We start from the raw sequence: 26,889 nt of genomic DNA, 5'->3' as shown, positions 1-26,889 counted from the left end.
GCCTCCAGTCAGGACGCTTTCGGCGGGTTCCGTTAAAATGGCTGTTACTGAGAGTGGAAACCCAAAGCAAGAACAATCGTAGTGGGTACAACTGCATCCAGTAGTATCGCTGGTGTTTGATAAGGAAAATAAAAGACTGCAACGCAATGGCTGCCCTAGATCAAAAGTCCCCCAACGTCCTCCTTCAAAGTCTCTGCTGCAGGATCACTGGGAAGAGCGAAGGTAGCTATGATGCTAGCTAGTTAGATTGGCCAGGCGCGCTTATGTGCAGCTAGCCTGGTCTGTTGCTAGCTAGCTAACATTAACAGTGATGCTGATATAACAGTTGTATGCCAGCGTTCAGCTCGCCATCTAGCTACAGTAGCTAACGAAGTTTGTAGTTAAGTCAAGTTTGTGTGACAGCCAACGCAGTGCCAATGCTAGTTAGCTTAGGCTAGCTAGTAACTGTACACCAAGCTAGCCAAGTCAGAGATGGTAGGCTATGTATGGACCACAGCTAGCTAGCCATCTAGCTAACGTTAGCTCGACCCTTATTTGTATTTAGGTGATGGCTACATCCAAGGCTTTAGCTAGCTAGCTAGCTAACTACCAAAAGTGTGTCATAGCTAGATATAGGTAGCTGCAGATACGGTTGACAACAGTCCAACCACGCCTTGTTCAAGTAAGTTAGCTAGTTAGGGATAGCTAGCTTGGCTTGCCAGGCTGCCAGAAAGTTTGCCTAATAAATCTGACTTTGATACCAATTCTTGGTATACAGTCTGAAACAAAGCACTGCACAATCGTGGACATTTTCCTTACAAGCCAGAATGTTGAATACAATTACGTTTGAACTTACTATACCGGTTGTCTGTGCAGTTAGTCTTTCAGCTGCTCGAAATATGAGACAAAATATTCACCGGAAAGTATTGTTTACCAGGACTTTTTAGAGCGCAGGTACTAAAGTTTAATTTTCTATCACATGGCATGACTACCAGGAAGTGTAAGATTGGGAGCTAGCTACTGATTGAGGGGAAACGTTCTGCATCTGTAAGATTTGAACCAGTCTGAAAGACCCATTCACTAGTAGTGACATATGGTTTAGGAAAAGCCGATATTCCGTGCTCAGTACTTCAACTCAACCCTATTTCACATTTCAGCTGAAGTAGCCCACCAGTTCCAGTATGCTGTGAGAGTCGTCGGGAGTAACTATGCTCCCACCATTGAGAGGGATGAGTTCCTAGTGTCAGAGAAGATCAAAAAAGAACGTGAGTGACCTATGACCTATTATTAGAGACAATAATGTGAGTGACCTAAACTGGACAGGTTTGCTGAGTGAATCCTCTTTGAGGGTCCATCTCGACAGTCGAAAGTGGCATCTGCACATCACTGGTTTGCACTTTCTCTGTTACCTTTGCAAACTTGCATCCTTTATTAATGTGGTCTTTTGTTGTTGTTTTCCCAGTAGAGATTTTCTGTCTTGTGTTAAAGGTACATTTGACAATAAAGAAATAAGTTTGTTAAGAGTGTCCATAATAGTAAATCTCAATAGATTTTGTTTGTAGTCGGAGTAATGCCACTAATGACCATCTCATCGATCGCTAAGCATAGTAAAGAAACAGCACTTACCCTTGTTCGGAGTGGAGTTGAGCCCCCTTTAATCAACTTGTGTTTTTGGAATTGGTCTATGTCTGTTTATTTAGGGGTCTGATTCTGTTTGTCTTGTCCTTTGGTTCTCCAGTGCTGAAGCAGAGGAGAGAGGGTGACGCTGCCCTGTTCTCTGAGCTCCACAGAAAGCTGCAGACTCAGGTCACTCTTCTGTTCCAATACCCTGGTGCATATGCATACTTGTATTGGCTTTGAAAGGAGAACCAATTGAGAATCTGTGTGTTTTGCTTTCCATTAACAGGGGGTGCTGAAACACAGGTGGTCCGTCTTATACCTGCTGCTCAGTCTCTGTGAGGACCCCAGGAAACCATCCAGGGTGGGTATACTTGTCATTACACCACATTGCTCTCAGCACACACACACACTAACCATAGCTATATATACAGTACAGTCAAAAGTTTGGACACACCTACTTATTCTAGGGTTTTTGTTTATTTTTACTATTTTCTACATTGTAGAATAATAGTGAAGACATCAGAACTATGAAATAACACATATGGAATCATGTAGTATCCAAAAAAGTGTTAAACAAATCTAAATATATTTTAGATTCTGCAAAGTAGCCACCATTTGCTTTGATGACCGCTTTGTACTCTTGGCATTCTCTCAATCAGCTTCACCTGGAATGCTTTTCCAACAGTCTTGAAGGAGTTCCCACATATGCTGAGCACTTGTTGGCTGCTTTTCCTTCACTCTGCGGTCCAACTCATCCGAAACCATCTCAATTGGGTAGAAATCGAGTGATTGTGGAGGCCAGGTCATCACTCCATCACTCTCCTTCTTTTTCAAATAGCCCTTACACAGCCTGGATGTGTGTTGGGTCATTGTCCTGTTGGAAAACAAATGATAGTCCCACTAAGTGCAAACCAGATACGATGGCATATCACTGCAGAATGCTGTGGGAGCTATACTGGTTAAGTGTGCCTTGAATTCCAAATACATCACTGACAGTGTCACCAGCAAAGCACCATCACACCACCTCCTCCATGCTTCACGGTGGGAACCACACATTCGGAGATCATCCGTTCACCTACTCTCACATAGAAACGGCGGTTGGAACCAAAAATCTCCAATTTGGACTCATCAGACCAAAGAACAGATTTCCAGCGGTCTAATGTCCATTGCTTGTGTTTCTGGGCCCAAGCAAGTCTCTTCTTCTTATTGGTGTCCTTTAGTCATGGTTTCTTTGCAGCAATTCGACCATGAAGGCCTGATTCACGCCGTCTCCTCTGAACAGTTGATGTTGAGATGTGTCTGTTACTTGAACTCTGTGAAGCATTTATTTGGGCTGCAATTTCTGAGGCTGGTAACTCTAATGAGCTTATCATCTGCAGCAGAGGTAACTCAGGGTCTTATCTTTCCTGTGGCGGTCCTCATGAGAGGCAGTTTCATCATAGCGCTTGATGGTTTTTGCGACTGCACTTGAAGAAATGTTCAAAGTTCTTGAAATTTTTCGTATTGACTGACCTCATGTCTTAAAGTAACAATGGACTGTTGTTTCTCTTTGCTTATTTGAGCTGTTCTTGCCATAATATGGACTTGGTATTTTACCAAATTGGGCTATTTTCTATATACCACCCCTACCTTGCCACAACTCAACTGATTGGCTTAAATGCATTAAGAAGGAAAGAAATTCGACAAATGAACTTTTAACGAGGCACAGCTGTTGATTGAAATGCATTCCAGGTGACTACCTCATGAAGCTGGTTGAGAGATTCTAAGAGTATGCAAAGCTGTCATCAAGGCAAAGGGTGGCTACTTTGAAGAATCTCAAATATAAAATATATTTTGATTTATTTACACTTTTTTTGTTTACTACATGATTCCATATGTGTTTTTTCATAGTTTCGATGTCTTCACTATTTTTATACAATGTTGGAAATAGTAGAAATAAAGATAAACCTTTGTGTGTCCAAACTTTTGACTGGTACTGTAGATACAGAAAATGAAAGCAGTATAATCCTCCAGACTACATCATCACAAACAGTAATTCCATCGTGGCCATGTTAGTTCTGTAGAACTCCATTAATAGCAGAAATAGCTATTCTATTAAATGTTCCATATTATTCCACATTTGATTATTTAATTGATACATCATTGATTTATTGATAGCATGTGTCATTCCCAGGTTGGCAGCTATGGGGCGCTGTTTGCCCAGGCCCTCCCCCGGGACGCCCACTCCACCCCGTTCTACTGCACCCGGCCTGGGAGCCTGCCCCTCAGCTACCCCGAGCGCTCGGGGCCCGGGGGCGTCCAGATCTCCACCAGCATGGGCACCAGTGGCATCAGCAGCCTGGGGGTGTACTCCCTCAACGGGCCCACACCCACCCCTCAGCCCCTGCTGGCCGGGTAAGACCAATTGATGGAACCCTGTTTGTCCGGTCAGCACCCAGGACTCCATAGTCAGTCGTACATGACTCTAGACTTTCTCCAGTCTTGTTCCTGTGGACTCGCAGGGAGTGCATGCGTTTGTTGTAGCTCAGCACCGCAACTGCATAACCAATGAACCTTCAGAATATGAAGGGGTGTTTAAATTAGTAGGACATGTTTAAAAAATATATTTTTCTTTGTAGCCATTTGTTGTAGCAGGGTATTTCCATTCTGTTGTGAGCATCAATTATGCATGTCCTTCTGCACTACCCCACCAGCACTTGTGTATAATTAGTCTGGCTATACTCGTCTAGTGCCAGGGTACGTATCTGATTAGTGGGTGGTTGAGTGGATCATCATCAACACTATAAAAGTCATTTGGAGCTGAGGCATCGCTACGGTGGTGTGACTCTAAAGCCATTCTCTGCTGTTGAAAGGCAAGAGTCCCTCATTAACAGGCTATTAATGGTAATGGTCCTACAAGACAGTTTGCATTAGGAGAACCAACATGTATAGGGGAAGAGTTATGCATGTCGAGGGGGAGAAAAAATGTCTATAGTTACACGGATGTAAACATACAAAATGATCCATTAAACATTTCTGCGTGTGCTCTCTCCAGACACCCACCCCAGACAGCAGGGCAGCAGCTGGGCTCTCGGCTGGCGTGGGCCCTCCCGAACACCTCCGCCCTGGCACCTACCTCACGGGCCCCGCTCGGCCCCCCACCTCTGTCCACCCGGGCCCCCAGGCCACGCCATGACGGGGACCTCACTGGTGAGTTGGGGGTGGGGATCGACATTGTTGGGATGTATAGGCCTACTTTTAGTGTATGAAACCAAATGGCGTTGTTGGGACATGCTTCACGGTTGGAGGAAATGTTGTAACGTAGGCAGAAGTTGGGCAGGGGGCCTGTAATGGTAAAAGACATTGCTCTCTGCACAGTGGCTCTGCAAACTGAAGACTCAATATTAAACAGAAAGAGATTAGTTTGGAGGGAAATTTACCAAGTCTGCAATGAAATGTTCCTGTTCTGCAGTAAGAATCACCTCACATAATCGCCTCATTTCATAAATGTTTAGTTGCTCTCCCGGTATTTAATTAGTCTTGGTGCTCCTCTGACAGGGTTGGGGGCTGACTTTAATAGATATACAGAGAGATACAGCACCTACTCATTCCAGGGTTTTTCTTTATTTGTACTATTTTCTACATTGTAGAATAATAGTGAAGACATCAAAACTATGAAATAACACATATGGAATCATGTAGTAAGCAAAAAAGCACTTTTTTGCTTACTACATGATTCCATGTGTTCATTCATAGTTTTGATGTCTTCACTATTATTCTACAATGCAGAAAATAGTCAAAATAAAGACAAACAATTGAATGAGTAGGTGTCCAAACTTTTGACTGGTACTGTAACTTTTTTCTGGCTTTCGTTAATGTTGTCCTACTTGTTGTTGTTTTTCTGAATCCCTCGTTCTTCTTCTTCTCTCCAGCGGAGGTTGGTGAGGCTGCGCTGGTCCGAGACATCCTGTATGTCTTCCAGGGGATCGACGGCAAGTTCATTAAGATGAGCAACACAGACAACTGCTACAAGATCGACTCCAAGGTGACTTGAACATTCGGTCATACGTGAACAATGTCCATGCCAAGGTGTCTTTGGTATTTAAATTCGTGCACCTTGTTCCTGAAATATTTCCCTGACGAAAATAAAAACTGATGACCAACTTCATAAGCTATTTGACCTTTCACCGAGTGTACTAAACATTAGGAACACCTTCCTAATATTGAGTTGCACCCCCTTTTTCCCTCATAACAGCCTCAATTTGTCAGGGCATGGACTACAAAGTGTCAAAAGCGTTCCACAGGGATGCTGGCCCATGTTGACTCCAATACTTCCCACAGTTGTCAAGTTGGCTGGATGTCCTTTGGTTGGTGGACCCTTCTTGATACACACGGGAAACTGTTGAGTGTGAAAAACCCAGCAGCGTTGCACTTCTTGACACACTCACACCGGTGTGCCTGACACCTACTACCACCCCCCCCCCCCTTCCCAGTTCAAAGGCACTTAATTATTTTGTCTGGCGCATTCACCCTCTGAATGGCACACATACACAATCCATGTCTCAAGGCTTAAAAATCCTTCTTTAACCTGTCTCCTCCCCTTCATCTACACTGATTGAAGTGGATTTAACAAGTGATGGAAAGAGCAGGTATTCCTAATGTTTTGTACACTGCGTATATGTTAGAGTTAGTCAACATGTTGTGTTTAGACGCACCATGGCAGGTAGGCTAGCGGTTAAGAGCGTTGGGCCAGAAACCGAAAGTCTCTGGTTTGAATCCCCAAGCTGACTAGGTGAAAAATCTGTCTGTGCCCTTGAGCAAGGCACTTAACCCTAATTGCTCCTGTAAGTCTCTCTGGATAAGAGCGTCTTGCTAAATGACTGAAATGTTTAATGTAGACAGCGCCGTTCTTCCATCCATACTAGCTAGACCAGTTATTGACAGACTACCCTGTTTCATCGCTAGCTGACTCCCTGACATCATGGCTGTTGTAGAACCGGCTGACCGACAGCGTTTTTCAGATTCAGCTGTAGTGCTGCTGACATCATGGCTGATGTAGAACCGGCCGACCGACAGCGTTTTTCAGATTCAGCTGTAGTGCTGCTGACATCAAGGCTGTTGTAGAACCGGCTGACCGACAGCGTTTTTCAGATTCAGCTGTAGTGCTGCTGACATCAAGGCTGATGTAGAACCGGCCGACCGACAGCGTTTTCAGATTCAGCTGTAGTGCTGCTGACATCATGGCTGTTGTAGAACCGGCTGACCGACAGCGTTTTTCAGATTCAGCTGTAGTGCTGCTGACATCAAGGCTGATGTAGAACCGGCCGACCGACAGCGTTTTTCAGATTCAGCTGTAGTGCTGCTGACATCATGGCTGTTGTAGAACCGGCTGACCGACAGCGTTTTTCAGATTCAGCTGTAGTGCTGCTGACATCAAGGCTGTTGTAGAACCGGCCGACCGACAGCGTTTTTCAGATTCAGCTGTAGTGCTGCTGACATCAAGGCTGTTGTAGAACCGGCTGACCGACAGCGTTTTTCAGATTCAGCTGTAGTGCTGCTGACATCAAGGCTGATGTAGAACCGGCCGACCGACAGCGTTTTTCAGATTCAGCTGTAGTGCTGCTGACATCAAGGCTGTTGTAGAACCGGCCGACCGACAGCGTTTTTCAGATTCAGCTGTAGTGCTGCTGACATCAAGGCTGATGTAGAACCGGCCGACCGACAGCGTTTTTCAGATTCAGCTGTAGTGCTGCTGACATCAAGGCTGATGTAGAACCGGCCGACCGACAGCGTTTTTCAGATTCAGCTGTAGTGCTGCTGACATCAAGGCTGATGTAGAACCGGCCGACCGACAGCGTTTTCAGATTCAGCTGTAGTGCTGCTGACATCAAGGCTGATGTAGAACCGGCCGACCGACAGCGTTTTTCAGATTCAGCTGTAGTGCTGCTGACATCAAGGCTGATGTAGAACCGGCCGACCGACAGCGTTTTTCAGATTCAGCTGTAGTGCTGCTGACATCAAGGCTGATGATCTGTTTCTAAAAGGGTAAAAAGCTCGACAGATCAATAGTTGGCTCTTTGGTTAGGAGCCACATCGATGGCGTCCCTCTATCATCCATCAAGTATTCATTACAACTTTCCTCCTTTCTAATATTCCTACAAATTACAGTCGACCTGTTTCAGCTATACATCTTCTCAGCGTTATATATATATAGCCTGCTGTCAATACGCTGGCCTAGGAGCACTGTATCGGACGAGAACACTGGAGCCAAATCTAGCCGTCAAGGGTGTTTCCTTAGGTCTTTTTGAAGTCATCATTTACGCTATAAGCCCTATTCAATCTAACACGGTTTCCGGAATAATTAGAACAGAATACAGAAATGGAACATTACTAGAGACATGTTTTATTATTCTGTCTAAAGTAGAGAAGGTGAGTATCAACACCTCGTCCTCATAAGACGACTCCGTCAGCAGAGAGACACTGCAGACAGTTTGGGCTCCAGGCTTCTTGGTGAATGTCTTCAATCTGTGAAACAAGGGCCACGCTGACTACCATTTAAAAAAAGTGAAATTAATTCTGAACAAACTGGTGTGAAAGGGATGAACCTTGAATTGGAATGGTCTTCCAGCTGGCAAAGGGCTCTGTAATAATACGGCTGATGTGTTCCTATTCATGATTCTGGGCTGAAGAGCGGAGCTGCTGTTCCTTTGGTGTTGCTGTAGTCATGGGGGGTTGTGGTGTACATGTGTGTAGTGACTGAATGGTAACCTGGCAGCAGGAGAAGCTCATTTTCCGATTGTGAGTGCCTCGTGTCTGTGGGGAGCCATACAGGACAGATGGTACACACTGGGATAATTAACTACCAACCTGGCAACCCCTCACAGAGTAAATGGGTTACTTTTAGAGGTCGACCGATTAATCGGAATGGCTGATTAATTAGGGCCTATTTCAAGTTTTCATAACAATCGGTAATTGGTATTTTTGGACACCGATTTGCCAATTTAATTTATTTTTTATTTTATAAAAAATGTACACCTTTATTTAACTAGGCAAGTCAGTTAAGAACACATTCTTATTTTCAATGACGGCCTAGGAACGGTGGGTTAACTGCCTTGTTCAGGGGCAGAACGACAGATTTTTACCTTGTCAGCTCGGGGATTCGATCTTGCAACCTTCCGGTTACAAGTCCAACTCTCTAACCACCTGCCTTACATTGCACTCCACGAGGAGCCTGCATGGCAGGCTGACTACCTGTTACGCGAGGGCAGCAAGAAGCCAAGGTAAGTTGCTAGCTAGCATTAAACTTATCTTATAAAAAACAATCAATCTTAACATAATCACTAGTTAACTACACATGGTTGATGATATTACTAGTTTATCTAGCGTGTCCTGCGTTGAGTATAATCGATGCGGTGCCTGTTAATTTCTCATTGAATCACAGCCTACTTCTCCAAATGGGTGATGATTTAACATGCGCATTTGCGAAAAAGCACTGTCGTTGCACCTATGTTCACCTAACCATAAACATCAATGCCTTTCTTAAGATCAATACACAAGTATATATTTTTAAACCTGCATATTCAGTTAATATTGCCTGCTAACATGAATTTCTTATAATTAGGGAAATTGTCACTTCTCTTGCGTTCTGTGCAAGCAGTCAGGGTATATGCAGCAGTTTGGGCCGCCTGGCTCGTTGCGAAATGTGTGAAGTCCATTTATTCCTAACAAAGGCCATAATTAATTTGCTAGAATTGTACATAATTATGACATAACATTGAAGGTTGTACAATGTAACAGCAATATTTAGACTTAGGGATGCCATCCGTTAGTTTAAATACGGAACGGTTCCGTATTTCACTGAAAGAATAAACTTTTTTTTTCTCAATTATAGTTTCCGGATTTGACCATATTAATGACCTAAGGCTCGTATTTCTGTGTGTTATTATGTTATAATTATATTTGATATTTGATAGAGCAGTCTGACTGAGTAGCAGCAGGCTCGTCGGCATTCATTCAAACAGCACTTTCCTGCGTTTGCCAGCAGCTCTTCGCAATGCTCCAAGCATTGCGCTGTTTATGACTTCAAGCCTATCAACTCCCGAGATTAGGCTGGTGTAACCGATGTGAAATGGCTAGCTAGTTAGCGGGGTGCGCGCTAATAGCATTTCAAACGTCACTCGCTCTGAGACTTGGAGTATTTGTTCCCCTTGCTCTGCAAGGGCCGCGGCTTTTGTGGAGGGATGGGTAACGATGCTTCGAGGGTGGCTGTTACACTGGCAATACTGAAGTGCCTATAAGAACATCCAATAGTCAAAGGTATATGAAATACAAATGGTATAGAGAGAAATAGTCCTATAATTCCTAAAATAACCTCAACCTAAAACTTCTTACCTGGGAATATTGAAGACTCATGTTAAAAGGAACCACCAGCTTTCATATGTTCTCATGTTCTGAGCAAGGAACTTAAAGGTTAGCTTTTTTACATGGCACATATTGCACTTTTACTTTCTTCTCCAACACTTTGTTTTTGCATTATTTAAACCAAATTGAACATGTTTCATTATTTATTTGAGGCTACATTTATTTGATTGATGTATTATATTAAGTTAAAATAAAAGTGTTCATTCAGTATTGTTGTAATTGTCATTATTACAAATAAATAAATACATGTTAAAAAAAATAAAAAATAATATCGGCCGATTAATCGCTATCAGCCTTTTTTGGTCCTCCAATAATCGGTATCGGTATCGGCGTTGAAAAATCATAATCAGTCGACCTCTAGTTACTTTGACAGATATTCACAGTATTTTGTGCCTGTGTGTGCCTGCGTGTGCATTCTCCTGTCGTAACTTCTCCAGTGTGTCCCTAGGTCGTGCTCTGTAAGTCTCTAAGGGACACCAGTAACCGATTGGCTGAGCTGGGCTGGCTCCACAACAAGATCAGGAAGTACACTGACTCGCGCAGTCTGGACCGAGCCTTCGGCCTGGTGGGACAGAGCTTCTGTGCCTCCCTGCATCAGGAACTGAAGGAATACTACAGACTTCTGGCAGTGCTGCACTCACAGGTAAGACACACACTTTTCTCTACCTCTCAAAACACTACCGCCTTAGTGAATGAACTTTGTTCTTAGCCCTTCAAGAGGAAAACCCATGTAGGCTACAGGACATGTAAAGGTGTGTTTGACAGTTGCAGGTGGAGGATGACCAGGGAGTGAACCTGGGAGTGGAGAGCAGTCTGACCCTCAGACGTCTCCTAGTCTGGACCTACGACCCTAAAGTCCGCCTCAAAACCCTGGCTGCCCTCGTTGACTTCTGCCAAGGTAGAGCTGTGTGTGTGTGTGTGTGTGTGTGTGTGTGTGTGTGTGTGTGTGTGTGTGTGTGTGTGTGTGTGTGTGTGTGTGTGTGTGTGTGTGTGTGTGTGTGTGTGTGTGTGTGTGTGTGTGTGTGTCTGTGGCGCCTGCTGATTGGTACCATCAAGTATCCATTTAAATAGTGTGTGTGGTTGAAATGTTGTGTGTGTAGGGAGGAAGGGAGGTGAACTGGCGTCAGCGGTCCATGCCTATGGGAAGACAGGGGACCCTCAGATGAGAGCTCTGGTGCAGCACATCCTCAGCCTGGTGTCACATCCCATCCTCAACTTCCTCTACCGCTGGATCTACGATGGCGAGCTGGAGGACACTTACCATGAGGTGACGCGCACACACACCATATATTTAATACACACACCATATATTTAATACACACACACTATATATATATATACATACATACATGCATGCATGCATGCATGCATGCATGCATGCATGCATGCATACATACATACATACATACATACATACATACATACATACATACATACATACATACATACAAACAAACAAACAAACAAACAAACAAACAAACAAACAAACAAACAAATGTCTTGTTAACAAACTATAGTTTTGGCCAGTTAGTTAGGACATTACTTTGTGCATGACACAAGTAATTTTTCCAACAATTGTTCACAGACAGATTCTTTCACTTACAGTTCACTGCATCACAATTCCAGTGGTTTAGAAGTTTACATACACTAAGTTGACTGTGCCTTTAAACAGCTTGGAAAATTCCAGAAAATTATGTCATGGCTTTAGAAGATTCTGATAGGCGAATTGACATAATTTGAGTAAATTGGAGGTGTACCTGTGGATGTATTTCAAGGCCTACCTTCAAACTCAGTGCCTCTTTGCTTGACATCATGGGAAAATCAAAAGAAATCAGCTAAGATTTCAGAAAAATAATTGTAGACCTCCACAAGTCTGCTTCATCCTTGGGAGCAATTTCCAAAAGCCTGAAGGTACCACGTTCACCTGTACAAACAATAGTACGCAAGTATAAACACCATGGGACCAGGCAGCCGTCATACCGCTCTGGAAGGAGACGTGTTCTGTCTCCTAGAGACGAACGTACTTTGGTGTGAAAAGTGAAAATCAATCCCAGAAAAACAGCAAAGAACCATGTGAAGATGCTGGAGGAAAAAGGTACAAAACCGTCATAAAAAAGTCAGACTATGGTTTGCAACTGCACATGGGGACAAAGATCGTACTTTTTGGAGAAACGTCCTCTGGTCTGATGAAACAAAAATTGAACTGTTTGGCCATAATGACCATCATTATGTTAGGAGGAGAAAGGGGGAGGCTTGCAAGCCGAAGAACATCATCTCAACCGTGAAGCACGGGGGTGGCAGCATCATGTTGTGGGGGTGCTTTGCTGCTGGAGGGATGGTGCACTTCACAAAATAGGGAGGAAAATTATGTGGATATATTGAAGCAACATCTCAAGACATCAGTCAGGAAGTTAAAGCTTGGTTGCAAATAGGTCTTCCAAATGGACAATGACCCCAAGCATACTTCCAAAGTTGTGGCAAAATGGCTTAAGGACAACAGTCAAGGTATTGGATCAATCCTATAGAACATTTGTGGACAGAACTGAAAAAGCATGTGTGAGCATGGAGGCCTACAAACCTGACTCAGTTACACCAGCTCTGTCGGGAGGAATGGGCCAAAATTCACCCAACTTATTGTGGGAAGCTTGTGGAAGGCTACCTGAAAACGTTTGACCCAAGTTAAACAATTTAAAGGCAATGCTACCAAATACTAATTGAGTGTATGTAAACTTCTGACCCACTGGGAATGTGATGAAATAAATAAAATCTGAAATAAATCATTCTCTCTACTATTATTCTGACATTTCACGTTCTTAAAATAAAGTGGTGATCCTAACTGACCTAAGACAGGGAATTTTTTACCAGGATTACATGTCAGGAATTGTGAAAAACTGAGTTTAAATGTATTCCGACTTCAACTGTATATATATATATATATATACACACACACATTTTGTCCATGACAATAACATAAAATTGATCAGAAATACAGTGTAGACATTGTTAATATTGTAAATGACTATTGCAGCTGGAAACGGCTGATTTTTTTTAATGGAATATCTACATAGGCGTACAGAGGCCCATTATCAGCAACCATCACTCCTGTGTTCCAATGGCACGTTGTGTTAGCTAATCCAAGTTTATCATTTTAAAAGGCTAATTGATCATTAGAAAACCCTTTTGCAATTATGTTAGCACAGCTGAAAACTGTTAGGCTGATTAAAGAAGCAATAAAATTGGCCTTCTTTAGACTAGTTGAGTATCTGGAGCATCAGAATTTGTGGGTTTGGTTACAGGCCACAAAACACCAGTCTCAACGTCAACAGTGAAGAGGCGACTCCGGGATGCTGGCCTTCTAGGCAGAGTTGCAAAGAAAAAGCCATATCTCAGACTGACCAATAAAAAATATTAAGATTGGCAAAAGAACACCGACACTGGACAGAGGAACTCTGCCTAAAAGGCCAGCATCCCGGAGTCGCCTCTTCACTGTTGACATTGAGACTGGTGTTTTGCGGGTACTATTTAATGAAGCTGCCAGTTGAGGACTTGTTTCTGTTTCTCAAACTAGGGTGGCCTTGATGACAGCTTTTACATTTATTTTTACTGCTCTAATTAAGTTGGTACCCAGTTTATAATAGCAATAAGGCACAGCTAAGGGGCTGTGTCCAGGAACGCCGCGATGCGTTGTGTGTAAGAACAGCCTGTAGCCATGGTTTATTGGTCATATACCACACCCTATTTTGCCTTTTTGCTTAAATATAATACACACACACACACTTCCATTAGTTTGTCATGGTCAGAGTCCGGATGGTAGTAGCTGAGCTTAGGCTGAAGTGGACTCAGACGTCAGACAGGTTAATCTCCGAGCTGAGATGGAGGGAAAGGGGGACGGGAGTGGGGGAGGGATACGGCGGCCTTCCAAATGAGGATGGATGAGAGGACGGTAATGGGGAACTGAGTGATGGCCCTCTCTTCTTTCTCTCCTCCCATCTCTGTCCTTGCTCTCCATCCATCTCCCTGTCTCCACAACTACAGGACAGTAGAAGACCGTGAATCTAGTCCTAATGCACCTGCTGCTGAATCGCCCTCTCAGACTCCGTCTACCTGAGACTAAGTGCTGATTGGGCGAGCACAGAGCACAGGAGAGTTGTAGCGGCTTTCAAGACCGACTGCCGAGCTATTCTCAGAAGGGAACGCTTCAAAGGTCACACTGTATTTAAGCCCCCTGTATTGACCCTCTCTGTAGCAGGCCTAAGTGATAGTTATGGAGCTGTTCCTTCCCAGCAGAGGGGAATGAGGGTATGGCTCTGAAGCTTACAGGCACCTCTGTCAGCCCAGAGGGCGGCTGGGAGGTGGCGTTAGACTGTAAACACTCATTATGACAAGAAGAGCCGAAATTTAAATAAAACTTTATATATACTTTTTGTTTACTAAAAGGCTTTTCAATCCCCCTTGTTGTACCCCCTAGGAGAGAAGTCTTCACCTTGTAACACTGATGTCTATTTATCGGCATCCATTTTGGTTTTCAAGTTGAACCACTGGCTCAGTGATGATCAAGATCATGATTGAGAGATGGAACCACCATTCACCTTCTTTCCATTACTGTAATAAGTATCCATTGTTGTAGTAATCTCCTGTGTTGTTCGGATATAGTTGAGTCCTGTCTTTTTAAAGTGTGATTATGATGGGGATTCCTCTCCCTGCAGTTCTTTGTGGCGTCTGACCCCACGGTGAAGACAGACAGACTGTGGCACGACAAGTACTCACTGAGGAAGTCCATGATACCCACCTTCATCACCATGGACCAGGCCCGCAAGGTAGACACACACACAAACACCAATTATCTCATCCTCAATGTAAAAAATATAAACTTTGCATTCACATGTTACTTTTGCTCGTTCTCTCTTCCTCTTCTGTCTCTGTAGGTTCTGCTCATTGGAAAGTCCATTAACTTCCTGCATCAGGTGTGCCATGACAGAACCTCACCAGGGAAAATCACCCCGGCCTCTAAGTCTACAGACTCTCCCAAAGATGGTACGCTCTCTGACCTCTCTCCCCCACCCCAACACACTGTGGCTAGCTCAATACAACACAGGCATTTGGTGTTTGGTACACATTTCTACATAATATATCTCCAGAGAGTGTGTATTGAGCAGGCAGTGTCTTTCGACAGAGTAGAGAAGCCTTGGTCTTGCCATAGTAGTGTTTGTAGCTAGTGAGAGCAGAGCTGCATTGATCTGTTTGGCATCAGAACTGGTTGTACTGTTATGGTACTTACGGTCGTATCGACTGGGTTTAGTCTCACTCCTCTCTCCGTCGCTGATCAATGGTTTTACAGTTCCTTCCTTAGCCTCGTCCTTGAGGGGAATGACTGCACACTGACTGGCGTTGGTTGGGTTGTAGTTTTACCTTGTCTGTCCCAAATGCCACCCTATTCCCTTTAAAGTGCACTACTTTTGACCATAACCTTATGGGTTAAAGGTAGTGCATTATGAAGCCCCCGGTCAAAGGTAGTGCATTATGAAGCGAATAGGGTGCTATTTGGGATGTATTATAGATACAGAGTTCAGCAAACGGTCTGAGAGATGAGTTTAATATGCATCATGTAGTGCCAACTCCAGTACCCACATAATGACCACAGATAATAACTCTCTCTCTGTAGCTGCAGAGCTGTTATCAGACCTGGAGGGGGCGTTCCAGGGGAAGATAGATGCAGCCTACTTTGAAACCAGCAAGTACCTGCTGAATGTCCTCAACCAGAACTATCTGCTGCTGGAGCACCTGCAGGCCATGAGACGATACCTGCTGCTGGGCCAGGGAGACTTCATACGCCACCTCATGGACCTGCTAAAGTTAGTACACACACACACACAGGTGTACAGACAGATGGGTACGCACAAATACACACACACACCAACCCCAACCTATATGTCATATATATTGACCTTAGTGTTTGTCCCTTCAGACCAGAGCTGGCCCGCCCAGCCACCACTCTGTACCAACACAACCTGACAGGCATCCTGGAGACAGCCGTGAGGGCCACCAACGCCCAGTATGACAACGCTGAGATCCTCAAAAGACTGGACGTACGCCTGCTGGAGGTAGGCTACAGCTCATACCATTATTACTGTCATAGGCTATTATAGCTCATACCATTACTACTATCATAGGCTATAGCTCATATCATTACCACTGTCATAGGCTACAGCTAATACCATTACTACTATCACAGGCTACAGTTCATACCATTACTACTATCATAGGCTACAGCTCATACCATTACTACTATCATAGACTACAGCTCATACCATTACTACTATCATAGGCTACAGTTCATACCATTACTACTGTCATGGGGTACAGCTCATACCATTACTACTGTCATAGGCTACAGCTCATACCATTTCTACAGTTCATACCATTACTACTGTCATGGGGTACAGCTCATACCATTACTACGGTCATGGGGTACAGCTCATACCATTTCTACTGTCATGGGGTACAGCTCATACCATTACTACTGTCATGGAGTACAGCTCATACCATTACTACGGTCATGGAGTACAGCTCATACCATTTCTACTGTCATGGGGTACAGCTCATACCATTACTACTGTCATGGAGTACAGTTCATACCATTACTACGGTCATGGGGTACAGCTCATACCATTACTACTGTCATGGGGTACAGCTCATACCATTACTACTGTCATGGAGTACAGCTCATACCATTTCTACTGTCATGGGGTACAGCTCATACCATTTCTACTGTCATGGGGTACAGCTCATACCATTACTACTGTCATGGGGTACAGCTCATACCATTTCTACTGTCATGGGGTACAGCTCATACCATTACTACTGTCATGGAGTACAGTTCATACCATTACTACGGTCATGGGGTACAGCTCATACCATTACTACGGTCATGGGGTACAGCTCATACCATTACTACTGTCATAGGCTACAGCTCATACCATTTCTACAGCTCATAACATTACTACTGTCATAGGCTACAGCTCATACCATTACTACGGTCATGGGGTACAGCTCATACCATTTCTACAGCTCATACCATTACTACTGTCATAGGCTACAGCTCATACCATTACTACTGTCATAGGCTACAGCTCATACCATTTCTACAGCTCATACCATTACTACTGTCATAGGCTACAGCTCATACCATTTCTACAGTTCATACCATTACTACTGTCATGGGGTACAGCTCATACCATTACTACTGTCATGGGGTACAGCTCATACCATTTCTACAGCTCATACCATTACTACTGTCATAGGCTACAGCTCATACAATTTCTACAGCTCATACCATTACTACTGTCATAGGCTACAGCTCATACCATTTCTACAGTTCATACCATTACTACTGTCATGGGGTACAGCTCATACCATTACTACTGTCATGGGGTACAGCTCATACCATTTCTACAGTTCATACCATTACTACTGTCATAGGCTACAGCTCATACCATTTCTACAGCTCATACCATTTCTACAGTTCATACCATTACTACTGTCATGGGGTACAGCTCATACCATTTCTACAGCTCATACCATTACTACTGTCATAGGCTACAGCTCATACCATTTCTACAGCTCATACCATTACTACTGTCATAGGCTACAGCTCATACCATTTCTACAGTTCATACCATTACTACTGTCATAGGCTACAGCTCATACCATTTCTACAGTTCATACCATTACTACTGTCATGGGGTACAGCTCATACCATTACTACTGTCATGGGGTACAGCTCATACCATTTCTACAGTTCATACCATTACTACGGTCATGGGGTACAGCTCATACCATTACTACTGTCATGGGGTACAGCTCATACCATTTCTACTGGCATAGGCTACAGCTCATACCATTTCTGCTGTCATAGGCTACAGCTCATACCATTACCACTGTCATAGGCTACAGCTCATACCATTACTACTGTCATGGGCTACACTCTTACCATTACCACTGTCATAGGCTACAGCTCATACCATTACTACTGTCATGGGCTACACTCTTACCATTACCACTGTCATAGGCTACAGCTCATACCATTACTACTGTCATGGGCTACACTCTTACCATTACCACTGTCATAGGCTACAGCTCATACCATTACTACTGTCATAGGCTTCAGCTCATACCATTACTACTGTAATAGGCTACAGCTCATACCATTACTGCTGTCATAGGCTACAGCTCATACCATTACTACTGTCCATAAGCTTTATCTCAGTGGGCTAACACGGTATTGAGTCACGGTTTTGAAACACAACCTGGTAACCCGTGGCTCAAGACTGTGTTAGCCCTCTGAGCTGAAGCCTAGATGGTTGATGTCTGGATGCTGGATGTACATGTGTCAGAGTTACCTATTGGATTTCAAACTGTCAACTTGGCACCATGTTATCCCTCTGACCTACAGCCTGGTCATCAACCCATCTGTGCTCCTTCTGTAGGTGTCTCCCGGGGATACGGGCTGGGACGTCTTCAGTTTAGACTACCACGTAGAGGGTCCTATCGCCACGGTAACCACAGCACTTTACATACATACACATACCATCCTATCTGGTGTTGCCTTGTCTCTCTCCACACACACACACACACACACACACACACACCCTCGCAAACAATCCAATAAGCTTCTCCTCTTCTCTCTTCATTCATCCATAAAAGCCCACTGGAGCATCAGAACGTTGTTTCTTTCTGCTCTGTTATACATGTTCATTCACAGGCCACCAGTCAACCATGTTAGATGAAGTCAAGTGCTGGCTGGTTTTGTGTTGTTCTGTGAGGTGGCGAGAGAACATGTGTAAATGCTGTGCCACCCTGTGACAGGTGTTCACACAGTCTCTCTCTCTCTTCACTCGGTCTCCTTTGTCTCTCTCTCTCTCTCCTTTGTCTCTCTCTTCTTGCTTTCTGTTTCTCTCGCTGGTTCTGGCTGTGGCAGGTGTTCACACGGGAGTGCATGAGCCACTACCTGCGCGTGTTCAACTTCCTGTGGCGAGCCAAGCGTATGGAGTACATCCTCACTGACATCTGGAAGGGACAGATGTGCAACGCCAAGCTGCTTAAGAGCATGCCAGGTGAGAACGGACACACACACACACACACACACAACCATGCAGTTCCCTCTCACCTCCAGCAGAGGGAGTCATGTACCGAAGAGCTGTAGATAAGGCAGCCAGGGTAACATGTTAGATGTTGTGTTACAGAGCTGTCTGGCGTGCTGCACCAGTGCCACATCCTGGCCAATGAGATGGTCCACTTCATCCACCAGATGCAGTACTACATCACCTTCGAGGTCAGGGGCCATACTTTTCATTCATTTATCTAGAGACCACTGGGCTCACCTAGCCTCTCCCTCTCTAGTCCTCTCACTCCTCTCACACTCTCCCTCCTCCCTTGTCTGTCTGGGTCTCTGGCTGTCTGGGTCTGTGGCTGTCTGGGTCTGTGGCTGTCTGGGTCTGTGGCTGTGTGTGTGTGTGTGTGTGTCTGTGTGTGTGTGTGTGTCTGTGTGTGTGTGTGTGTGTGTGTGTGTGTGTGTGTGTGTGTGTGTGTGTGTGTGTGTGTGTGTGTGTACAGGTGCTAGAGTGTTGTTGGGATGAGCTGTGGAACAAGGTAGAGAAGGCCCAGGATCTAGACCACATCATCGCTGCCCACGAAGGATTCTTAGACTCTGTGATCTCCCGCTGCCTACTGGACACTAACAGCAGGGTGAGACACACACACGTATGCTCATACACTCTAACAGGCACTTACTGACATCCACTTCTCTTTTACCTGCACTGTTGGCGCTTAAAGGGATACTTTGAGATGTTGGCAATGAGGCCCTTTATCTATTTTCTCCAGAGTCAGATGAACTTGTGGATAAACTTTCATGTCTCTGTGTCCAGTATGAAGGAAGTTGAAGGTAGTTTCGTGACCCAATGCTAACTAGTCTTACTGCAATGATTGGAAGTCTGTGTATCTGCTAGCATGCTAGCAGATACCCATAGATTTAGTCATTGTGCTAACGCTAGTTAGCAATTGCGCTAGAGGCAGTTAGCAACTTCCTTCAAAGTACACGCAGAGACTTAAAAAATGGTATCAGCGAGTTCATCTGACTCTGGGGAAGTAGATGAAGGGCCTCATTGCCAAAATCTCTAAGTATCCCTTTAAGAATTTTCCTGTACCCAGCTATTACATCTGCGACCCTGTACATGTGACTAAACTCTAATGTAATCTAAAATGTTTTTCTCTCCCGCTATCCTCTCTCCAGTCCTTGTTGAACCAGCTGAGGGCAATCTTTGACCAGATCATAGAGTTCCAGAGTGCCCAAGACTCTCTGTACCGCTCTGCCCTGGAGGAACTCACCCTGCGGCTGCAGTACGAGGAGCGGAAGAAGCAGAGGGATTCTGAGGTAGAAGGATCAGGGCTTGAAGTGGACTGAAATGGGTGCCAGCACTTAGGGCTGTTACGGTGACCGTATTACCGCCACACCGGGCGGTCACGAGTCATGAAGGCAGTCAAATTCCACATGACTGTTTAGTCAGGGTAATTAGGCTTCTCCAAGCTCTGATGCTGCTGCTGTTCATTAGTAGCCTATCAAACTTGCTAACTGCCTGGTACTCAACACTCTATTGTCCCTCTAGTCACTCTGAAATCAATGCAAATGTATTTGAAAATCTAATCAAACACTTCATGAGAGCTCATGTTGCGCAACATTTCTATAGGCTATGCAATTGTGTGAGAAAACAGAGTGATGGCTTCTATTAAAAAGATAAAATACTATATTTTATTTTTTAAACTTTCCTAATATTAAGCACATTGCTTATATGTACAACAGGAGTATAGCCTACTGGCTGGCATGAAAATAAACACGTCCTCCATTTGCTATTTAAGTGCCTAGATGTATTTTTATCCCTCTGCCCCAGTTTTGAGACAGGTGCATGATAATGGTCCATTCTAAATCAAAACAGATTTCACATATATTATTTAGTATACTTTATGTAAAGACCAGATTAAATCAAGAATAGTCTGATGGGTGACAATATTAGCCTATCATTTATGAATTATATATTATCACTTTCTTTTGCGACTTTTTCAATCTTAGTCCCACACCTCATGTAGCCTAGCACATAGGCCTATATGTTTTTGATAGGGTTTGTATCACAACTAAAGTGGCCAAATAACTTCTTAAAATTAAGCACATTAATTCGCTTTACAATGGGTGTAGAGCCTAACTGGCATAAATACGCAGCGCGGGAGTTTCAAGTTTGGGGAAGATCATTTTCACCATAAAAATGCACCTTTTTATAATAAAAGCATTACATGCATAATCTAACTTTTGATAATGGTGTTTTCCATGTTAATGGAACATTTGCGCTTGTAGCCTTGTGCGCATTGCTGCGGTTATAATGTGAAGAAATAGCCTAATAGTTTATCAACAATTTAAGCTAAATGTTCTGATCTGTTGCGTCAGCCCCATTGCGTAAAAAATGTTTTTTTGATACTAGTGGTCGTATTAATTTGGGATCTATCGCATCCCACAACTGTCCCAGACTGTTTGAAATATTTATTTCTCACACAAAATATAGAATAGGTCAACATTTGTACTATGGGGGATAGTTGATTGACATAGGCTAGTGCTTTTGCTGTTCGTTAGGCCTACACATCTTGTTGGCTGATGAAAAGTAAATGTGGACAGTTCTTCCAATATCTTCAATATGCACCTCGGAATTGGATAAGGACGGGCGCAGTTGCGCCCCCGATGTGTCTGTCTTCACTTGTAGCCTGTGAAAAAGACTAGATCACGTGACAGAGAGCCAAGTGAGTGAGAGTTGCTTTTTTTAGGGGCATTACGGCCACATGAAAGGGATGCCGGCGGGAAATTCGAGTCATTATCAAGTGCTTGTCAAATTGTGAATGAGAGACTGATTAAGTGTGTACAGCCTGCACAAAAAAACAAAGCAGAGCTCATGCCTTTCAAGCAACTTTTCTCAAATCATCATTAGAGTCGCATCATGCAGCCTTAGAATGTATTAAAAGTCAAAACATATACAGCCCAACATTTGTATCACAACTAAAGGTACATAAATAACTAAATTTAGCATATAGGAGTACCTGTTTCTTTTGTTAACTGCTCAACACAGAGTAGCCCATGTGGGCGCTCCCTCAAATCGTTTGGAGAAAGTATCCTTAATATTTTATTCAGCTTTGTTCAATTGTATTCTTCATACTATAAAAAACTATAAAATAATGCCACGGAATTCTAAGCAAATCTTGTCTGCTAAATGAGTGTAGCCCACAGCCATTTGGCATAGCCAGATCAGGACCTATCATAAGGACAACTCAGAGTATGCTATTCTGTTCTTCTGAAATAGACTACATTTTCATCATGTTTCTTTAGACCTGTCTAAAATAAATAATGGATTTATTGTGAAAGTGTGGGCTATATTACATGGATTTATTTGACTTTTTGAAATGTAGATGTTCCAAAGGTCTGCATCAGTGTGGAAGCCAGGAGATACTAAGTGTGTTAATGTTCACTAACGGTCAGTTACTGTGAGACTGGCAGTTATTTGCTTGACAATCACCGGCTGACAAAGTTTATATTTAGGTTCCGGTACTCTGCAATATTTTTAAGCCAATATTCTATAAGAGGTGCCGGTACTCAAGCAGTAGAACATTTGAGGTGTTGGTTTTCAGCACCGGTGTGTACTGGCCCAATTCAAGTACTTATAATGATAACTTTTAGTTATAGAGCGGAATTGGAGGGCCATGTACTCTTCAGAGAGTCACATGTCCTGTTTGTTCTAAGTCGTCAGGAACCCAGCCCGGGGCCAACTCAAGTTCCCTCCTTAATGGCCATTGGCCATGCTGGTGTTGTCATTTTATTGATTTAACAGGCCCTGAGCATCAGACTATTAAACTCTAAGTGTTAGAAAAACAAACATAGCCTCGGCGTTTGCCAAGTTTCTCTTTTAATAGCTTGTAAATAAGGCTGAGGTCCAAGGTAAGAGGGTTTGGGGTGACAGAAGCTGTTGGTCAGTGATGGGGGATATTGGATTTTATATTAACTTTAAATATTGGCCATTGAGTGTGTTTACATGAATGAGAAGTATGTGAGTAGAGAAGACATTGAAGGTGATGTCTCTGGGGAGAATGCTGGGGTCATAGAGCGGGAATCTGTAACAGTTTAGTATGGGTGTTAGTTACTCATTTACTGAAGTAAAGAGATGGCACTGGTTACTCTTTCAAATCAAATTTTATTAGTCACATGCGCCGAATAGAAAAGGTGTAGACCTTACAGTGAAATGCTTACTTACAAGCCCTTAACTAACAATGCAGTTAAAAAAAATACAGATAAGAAATAAAAGTAACAAGTAATTTAAAGAGCAGCAGTAAAATAACGAGACTATATACAGGGTGGTACTGGTACAGAGTCAATGTGCGGGGGCACCGGTTAGTTGAGGTAATATGTACATGTAGGTAGCGTTATTAAAGTGACTATGCATAGATGATAACAACAGGGAGTAGCAGCGGTGTAAAAGAGGGGGGCAATGCAAATAGTCTGGGTAGCCATTTGATTAGATGTTCAGGAGTCTTATGGCTTGGGGGTAGAAGCTGTTTAGAAGCCTCTTGGACCTAGACTTTGCGCTCCGGTACCGCTTGCCGTCTGGTAGCAAAGAGAACAGTCTATGACTAGGGTGGCTGGAGAATTTTTAGGGCCTTCCTCTGACGCCGCCTGGTATAGAGGTCCTGGATGGCAGGAGGCCAAGCATTTGCCATACCAGGCAGTGATTGATGCAACCACTCAGGATGCTCTCGATGGTGCAAGCTGTAGAACCTTTTGAGGATCTGAGGACCCATGCCAAGTCTTTTCAGTCTCCTGAGGGGGACTAGGTTTTGTCGTGCCCTCTTCACGACTGTCTTGGTGTGCTTGGACCATGTTAGTTTGTTGGTGATGTGGACACCAAGGAACTTGAAGCTCAACCTGGTCCACTACAGCCCCGTCGATGAGAGTGGGTGCGTGCTCGGTCCTCCTTTTCCTGTGGTACACAACCATCTCCTTTGTTTTGATCATGTTGAGGGAGAGGTTGTTGTCCTGGCACCACACGGCCAGGTCTCTGACCTCCTCCCTATAGGCTGTCTTGTCATTGTCGGTGATCAGGCCTTCCACTGTTGTCATCTGCAAACTTAATGATGGTGTTGGAGTCGTGCCTGGCCGTGCAGTCATAAGTGAACAGGGAGTACAGGAGGGACTGAGCACGCACCCCTGAGGGGCCCCTGTGTTGAGGATCAGCGTGGCGGATGTGTTGTTACCTACCCTTACCACCTGGGGGAGGCCTGTCAGGAAGTCCAGGATCCAGTTGCAGAGGGAGGTGTTTAGTCCCAGGGTCCTTAGCTTATTGATGAGCTTTGAGGGCACTATGGTGTTGAACGCTGAGCTGTAGTCAATGAATAGCATTCTCACGTAGGTGTTCCTTTTGTCCAGGTGGGAAAGGGCAGTGTGGAGTGCAATAGAGATTGTATCGTCTGTGGATCTGTTGGGGCGGTATGCAAATTGGAGTGGGTCTAGGGTTTCTGGTACCACACTTTGATACCACACTGATGCTGCAGCAACAAAGTTCCTTCTGAAACTTGACACCTCTAATGTTGCCTGTCTGTGTGTGTGTTTTCAGGGTGAGTGGGGCGTGACGGCTGAACAGGAGGCAGAGGAGAAGAGGAGGATCCAAGAGTTCCAGGAGACCATACCAAAAATGCGCTCTCAGCTGCGGATACTAACACACTTCTACCAGGTATGGGTCTTACTCTCTTCTCACTGCTACAGTGGCTTAAACTAGGACCGTCTGTGGTAGTGTTCAGTGGATAGGACCGTCTGGTTGTCTGTGGTATTGTTCAGTGGATAGGACCGTCTGGTTGTCTGTGGTAGTGTACAGTGGATAGGACCGTCTGGTTGTCTGTGGTAGTGTACAGTGTATAGGACCGTCTGGTTGTCTGTGGTAGTATTCAGATGATAGGACCGTCTGGTTGTCTGTGGTAGTGTTCAGTGTATAGGACCGTCTGGTTGTCTGTGGTAGTGTACAGTGGATATGACCATCTGGTTGTCTGTGGTAGTGTTCAGTGGATAGGACCATCTGGTTGTCTGTGGTAGTGTACAGTGGATAGGACCGTCTGGTTGTCTGTGGTAGTGTTCAGTGTATAGGACCGTCTGGTTGTCTGTGGTAGTGTTCAGTGTATAGGACCGTCTGGTTGTCTGTGGTAGTGTTCAGTGTATAGGACCGTCTGGTTGTCTGTGGTAGTGTACAGTGGATAGGACCGTCTGGTTGTCTGTGGTAGTGTACAGTGGATAGGACCGTCTGGTTGTCTGTGGTAGTGTACAGTGTATAGGACCGTCTGGTTGTCTGTGGTAGTGTTCAGTGGATAGGACCGTCTGGTTGTCTGTAGTAGTGTTCAGTGGATAGGACCGTCTGGTTGTCTGTGGTAGTGTTCAGTGGATAGGACCGCCTGGCCGTCTGTGGTAGTGTTCAGTGGATAGGACCGTCTGGTTGTCTGTGGTAGTGTTCAGTCGATAGGACCGTCTGGTTGTCTGTGGTAGTGTTCAGTGGATAGGACCGTCTGGTTGTCTGTGGTAGTGTACAGTGGTTAGGACCGTCTGGTTGTCTGTGGTAGTGTTCAGTGGATAGGACAGTCTGGTTGTCTGTGGTAGTGTTCAGATGATAGGACCGTCTGGTTGTCTGTGGTAGTGTTCAGTGTATAATATCTTTGGTTGGTTGTGCTCCTTCTCAGGGCATAGTGCAGCAGTTCCTGGTACTGATAATGACTAGTCCAGACGAGAGCCTGCGCTTCCTCAGCTTCAGACTGGACTTCAACGAGCACTACCGGGCCAGAGACCCCCGTCTGAGGGCCTCACTGGGGGCCACCAGGGGCCGGCGGCCCTCCAACATCTGACCTGACGCACACCACCATGTCACAACATAGGGACAGAGAGCCACACAGAATCTGCCTTGGTAGTATTTATATATGACATGAAGATGACATCAAAGTAGGGCTAGATGGAATCTGTTGTGATGACATCACAATAGAACCAGACAGAACATTGACGTCACAAAAGAGCCAGACAGAATCTGTTGTGATGACATCATAATAGAGCCAGGTGGAGAGAATGCCGCATTCAAAACAACTAGGAACTCTGAAATCTCCGACTTCAATGCGTTCAAAACAACTGGGAACTTGGTAAAAAACAAGCTCCAACTGGGAAAAATCGTTTTGAACGGTCATCCAACTCGGAATTCCAAGTCAGGAACTCGGGCCTCTTTCCAGAGCTCCGACTTTCCGACCTGAAGATCACTGACTTCATGATTTGACCTAGTTTTTTTCAGAATTCCCAGTTGTCTTGAACAGACAACTGGGAATTCTGAAAAAAACTAGGTCAAATCATGACGTCAGTGGTCTTCAGGTCATAAGTCGGAGCTCTGGGAAGAGACGCCATAGGAGGATGATGTAGTGGTGACTTCACAGATTCCGTTTGGCCCTGCATTTTAACACCTCAAGACAAATAGGGCTAACTGGGATTCATTTCACTATGACATAAACAAACAGAACATTTTGAAACCCTGCCTCCTCCCCCAATGTCATTGACAAATTACTCACACAAACACACACACACACGCTCAATTCACCATACACACACACACATCCACGTTTCCCACTCTTTCACAGTCCCCTCTTGGGAGATGTGGTTTTAGAAACCTATCATTTTAGTACTCTGCCTCCAGCATCCAGCTGTGTTCACCCTCACCTCTTTGAGGTGTCTGATAGGCTACCATCACCGTGTGAATTTCATATTGTACATTTGATAATGAACAGAATGTCTTG

General features: G+C 44.3%; 1 protein-coding gene across 1 annotated transcript; it reads left to right on the top strand.

Annotated features, from left to right (window-relative positions):
• Window positions 1–26,277, top strand: LOC120033378 (gamma-tubulin complex component 3 homolog). The gene is made up of 21 exons (XM_038979696.1): window positions 1–222; window positions 1,137–1,244; window positions 1,718–1,785; window positions 1,886–1,960; window positions 3,773–3,993; window positions 4,634–4,788; window positions 5,511–5,623; window positions 10,448–10,642; window positions 10,765–10,897; window positions 11,100–11,266; window positions 14,706–14,816; window positions 14,925–15,033; window positions 15,662–15,851; window positions 15,965–16,100; window positions 18,486–18,554; window positions 18,977–19,112; window positions 19,242–19,330; window positions 19,612–19,743; window positions 20,288–20,428; window positions 24,693–24,809; window positions 25,801–26,277. The coding sequence occupies exons 1-21, from the start codon at window positions 147–149 to the stop codon at window positions 25,960–25,962; spliced, it is 2,703 nt and encodes a 900-aa protein (XP_038835624.1). The 5' UTR covers window positions 1–146; the 3' UTR covers window positions 25,963–26,277.
• Window positions 26,278–26,889: the final 612 nt, after the last annotated feature.

Source organism: Salvelinus namaycush, chromosome 40, assembly GCF_016432855.1.
Source record: "Salvelinus namaycush isolate Seneca chromosome 40, SaNama_1.0, whole genome shotgun sequence".
In the NCBI taxonomy this organism is placed as follows: Eukaryota; Metazoa; Chordata; class Actinopteri; order Salmoniformes; family Salmonidae; genus Salvelinus; species Salvelinus namaycush.
Note: the sequence above shows the minus strand (reverse complement) of the source record. Positions and strands in the feature narration are given on the sequence as shown.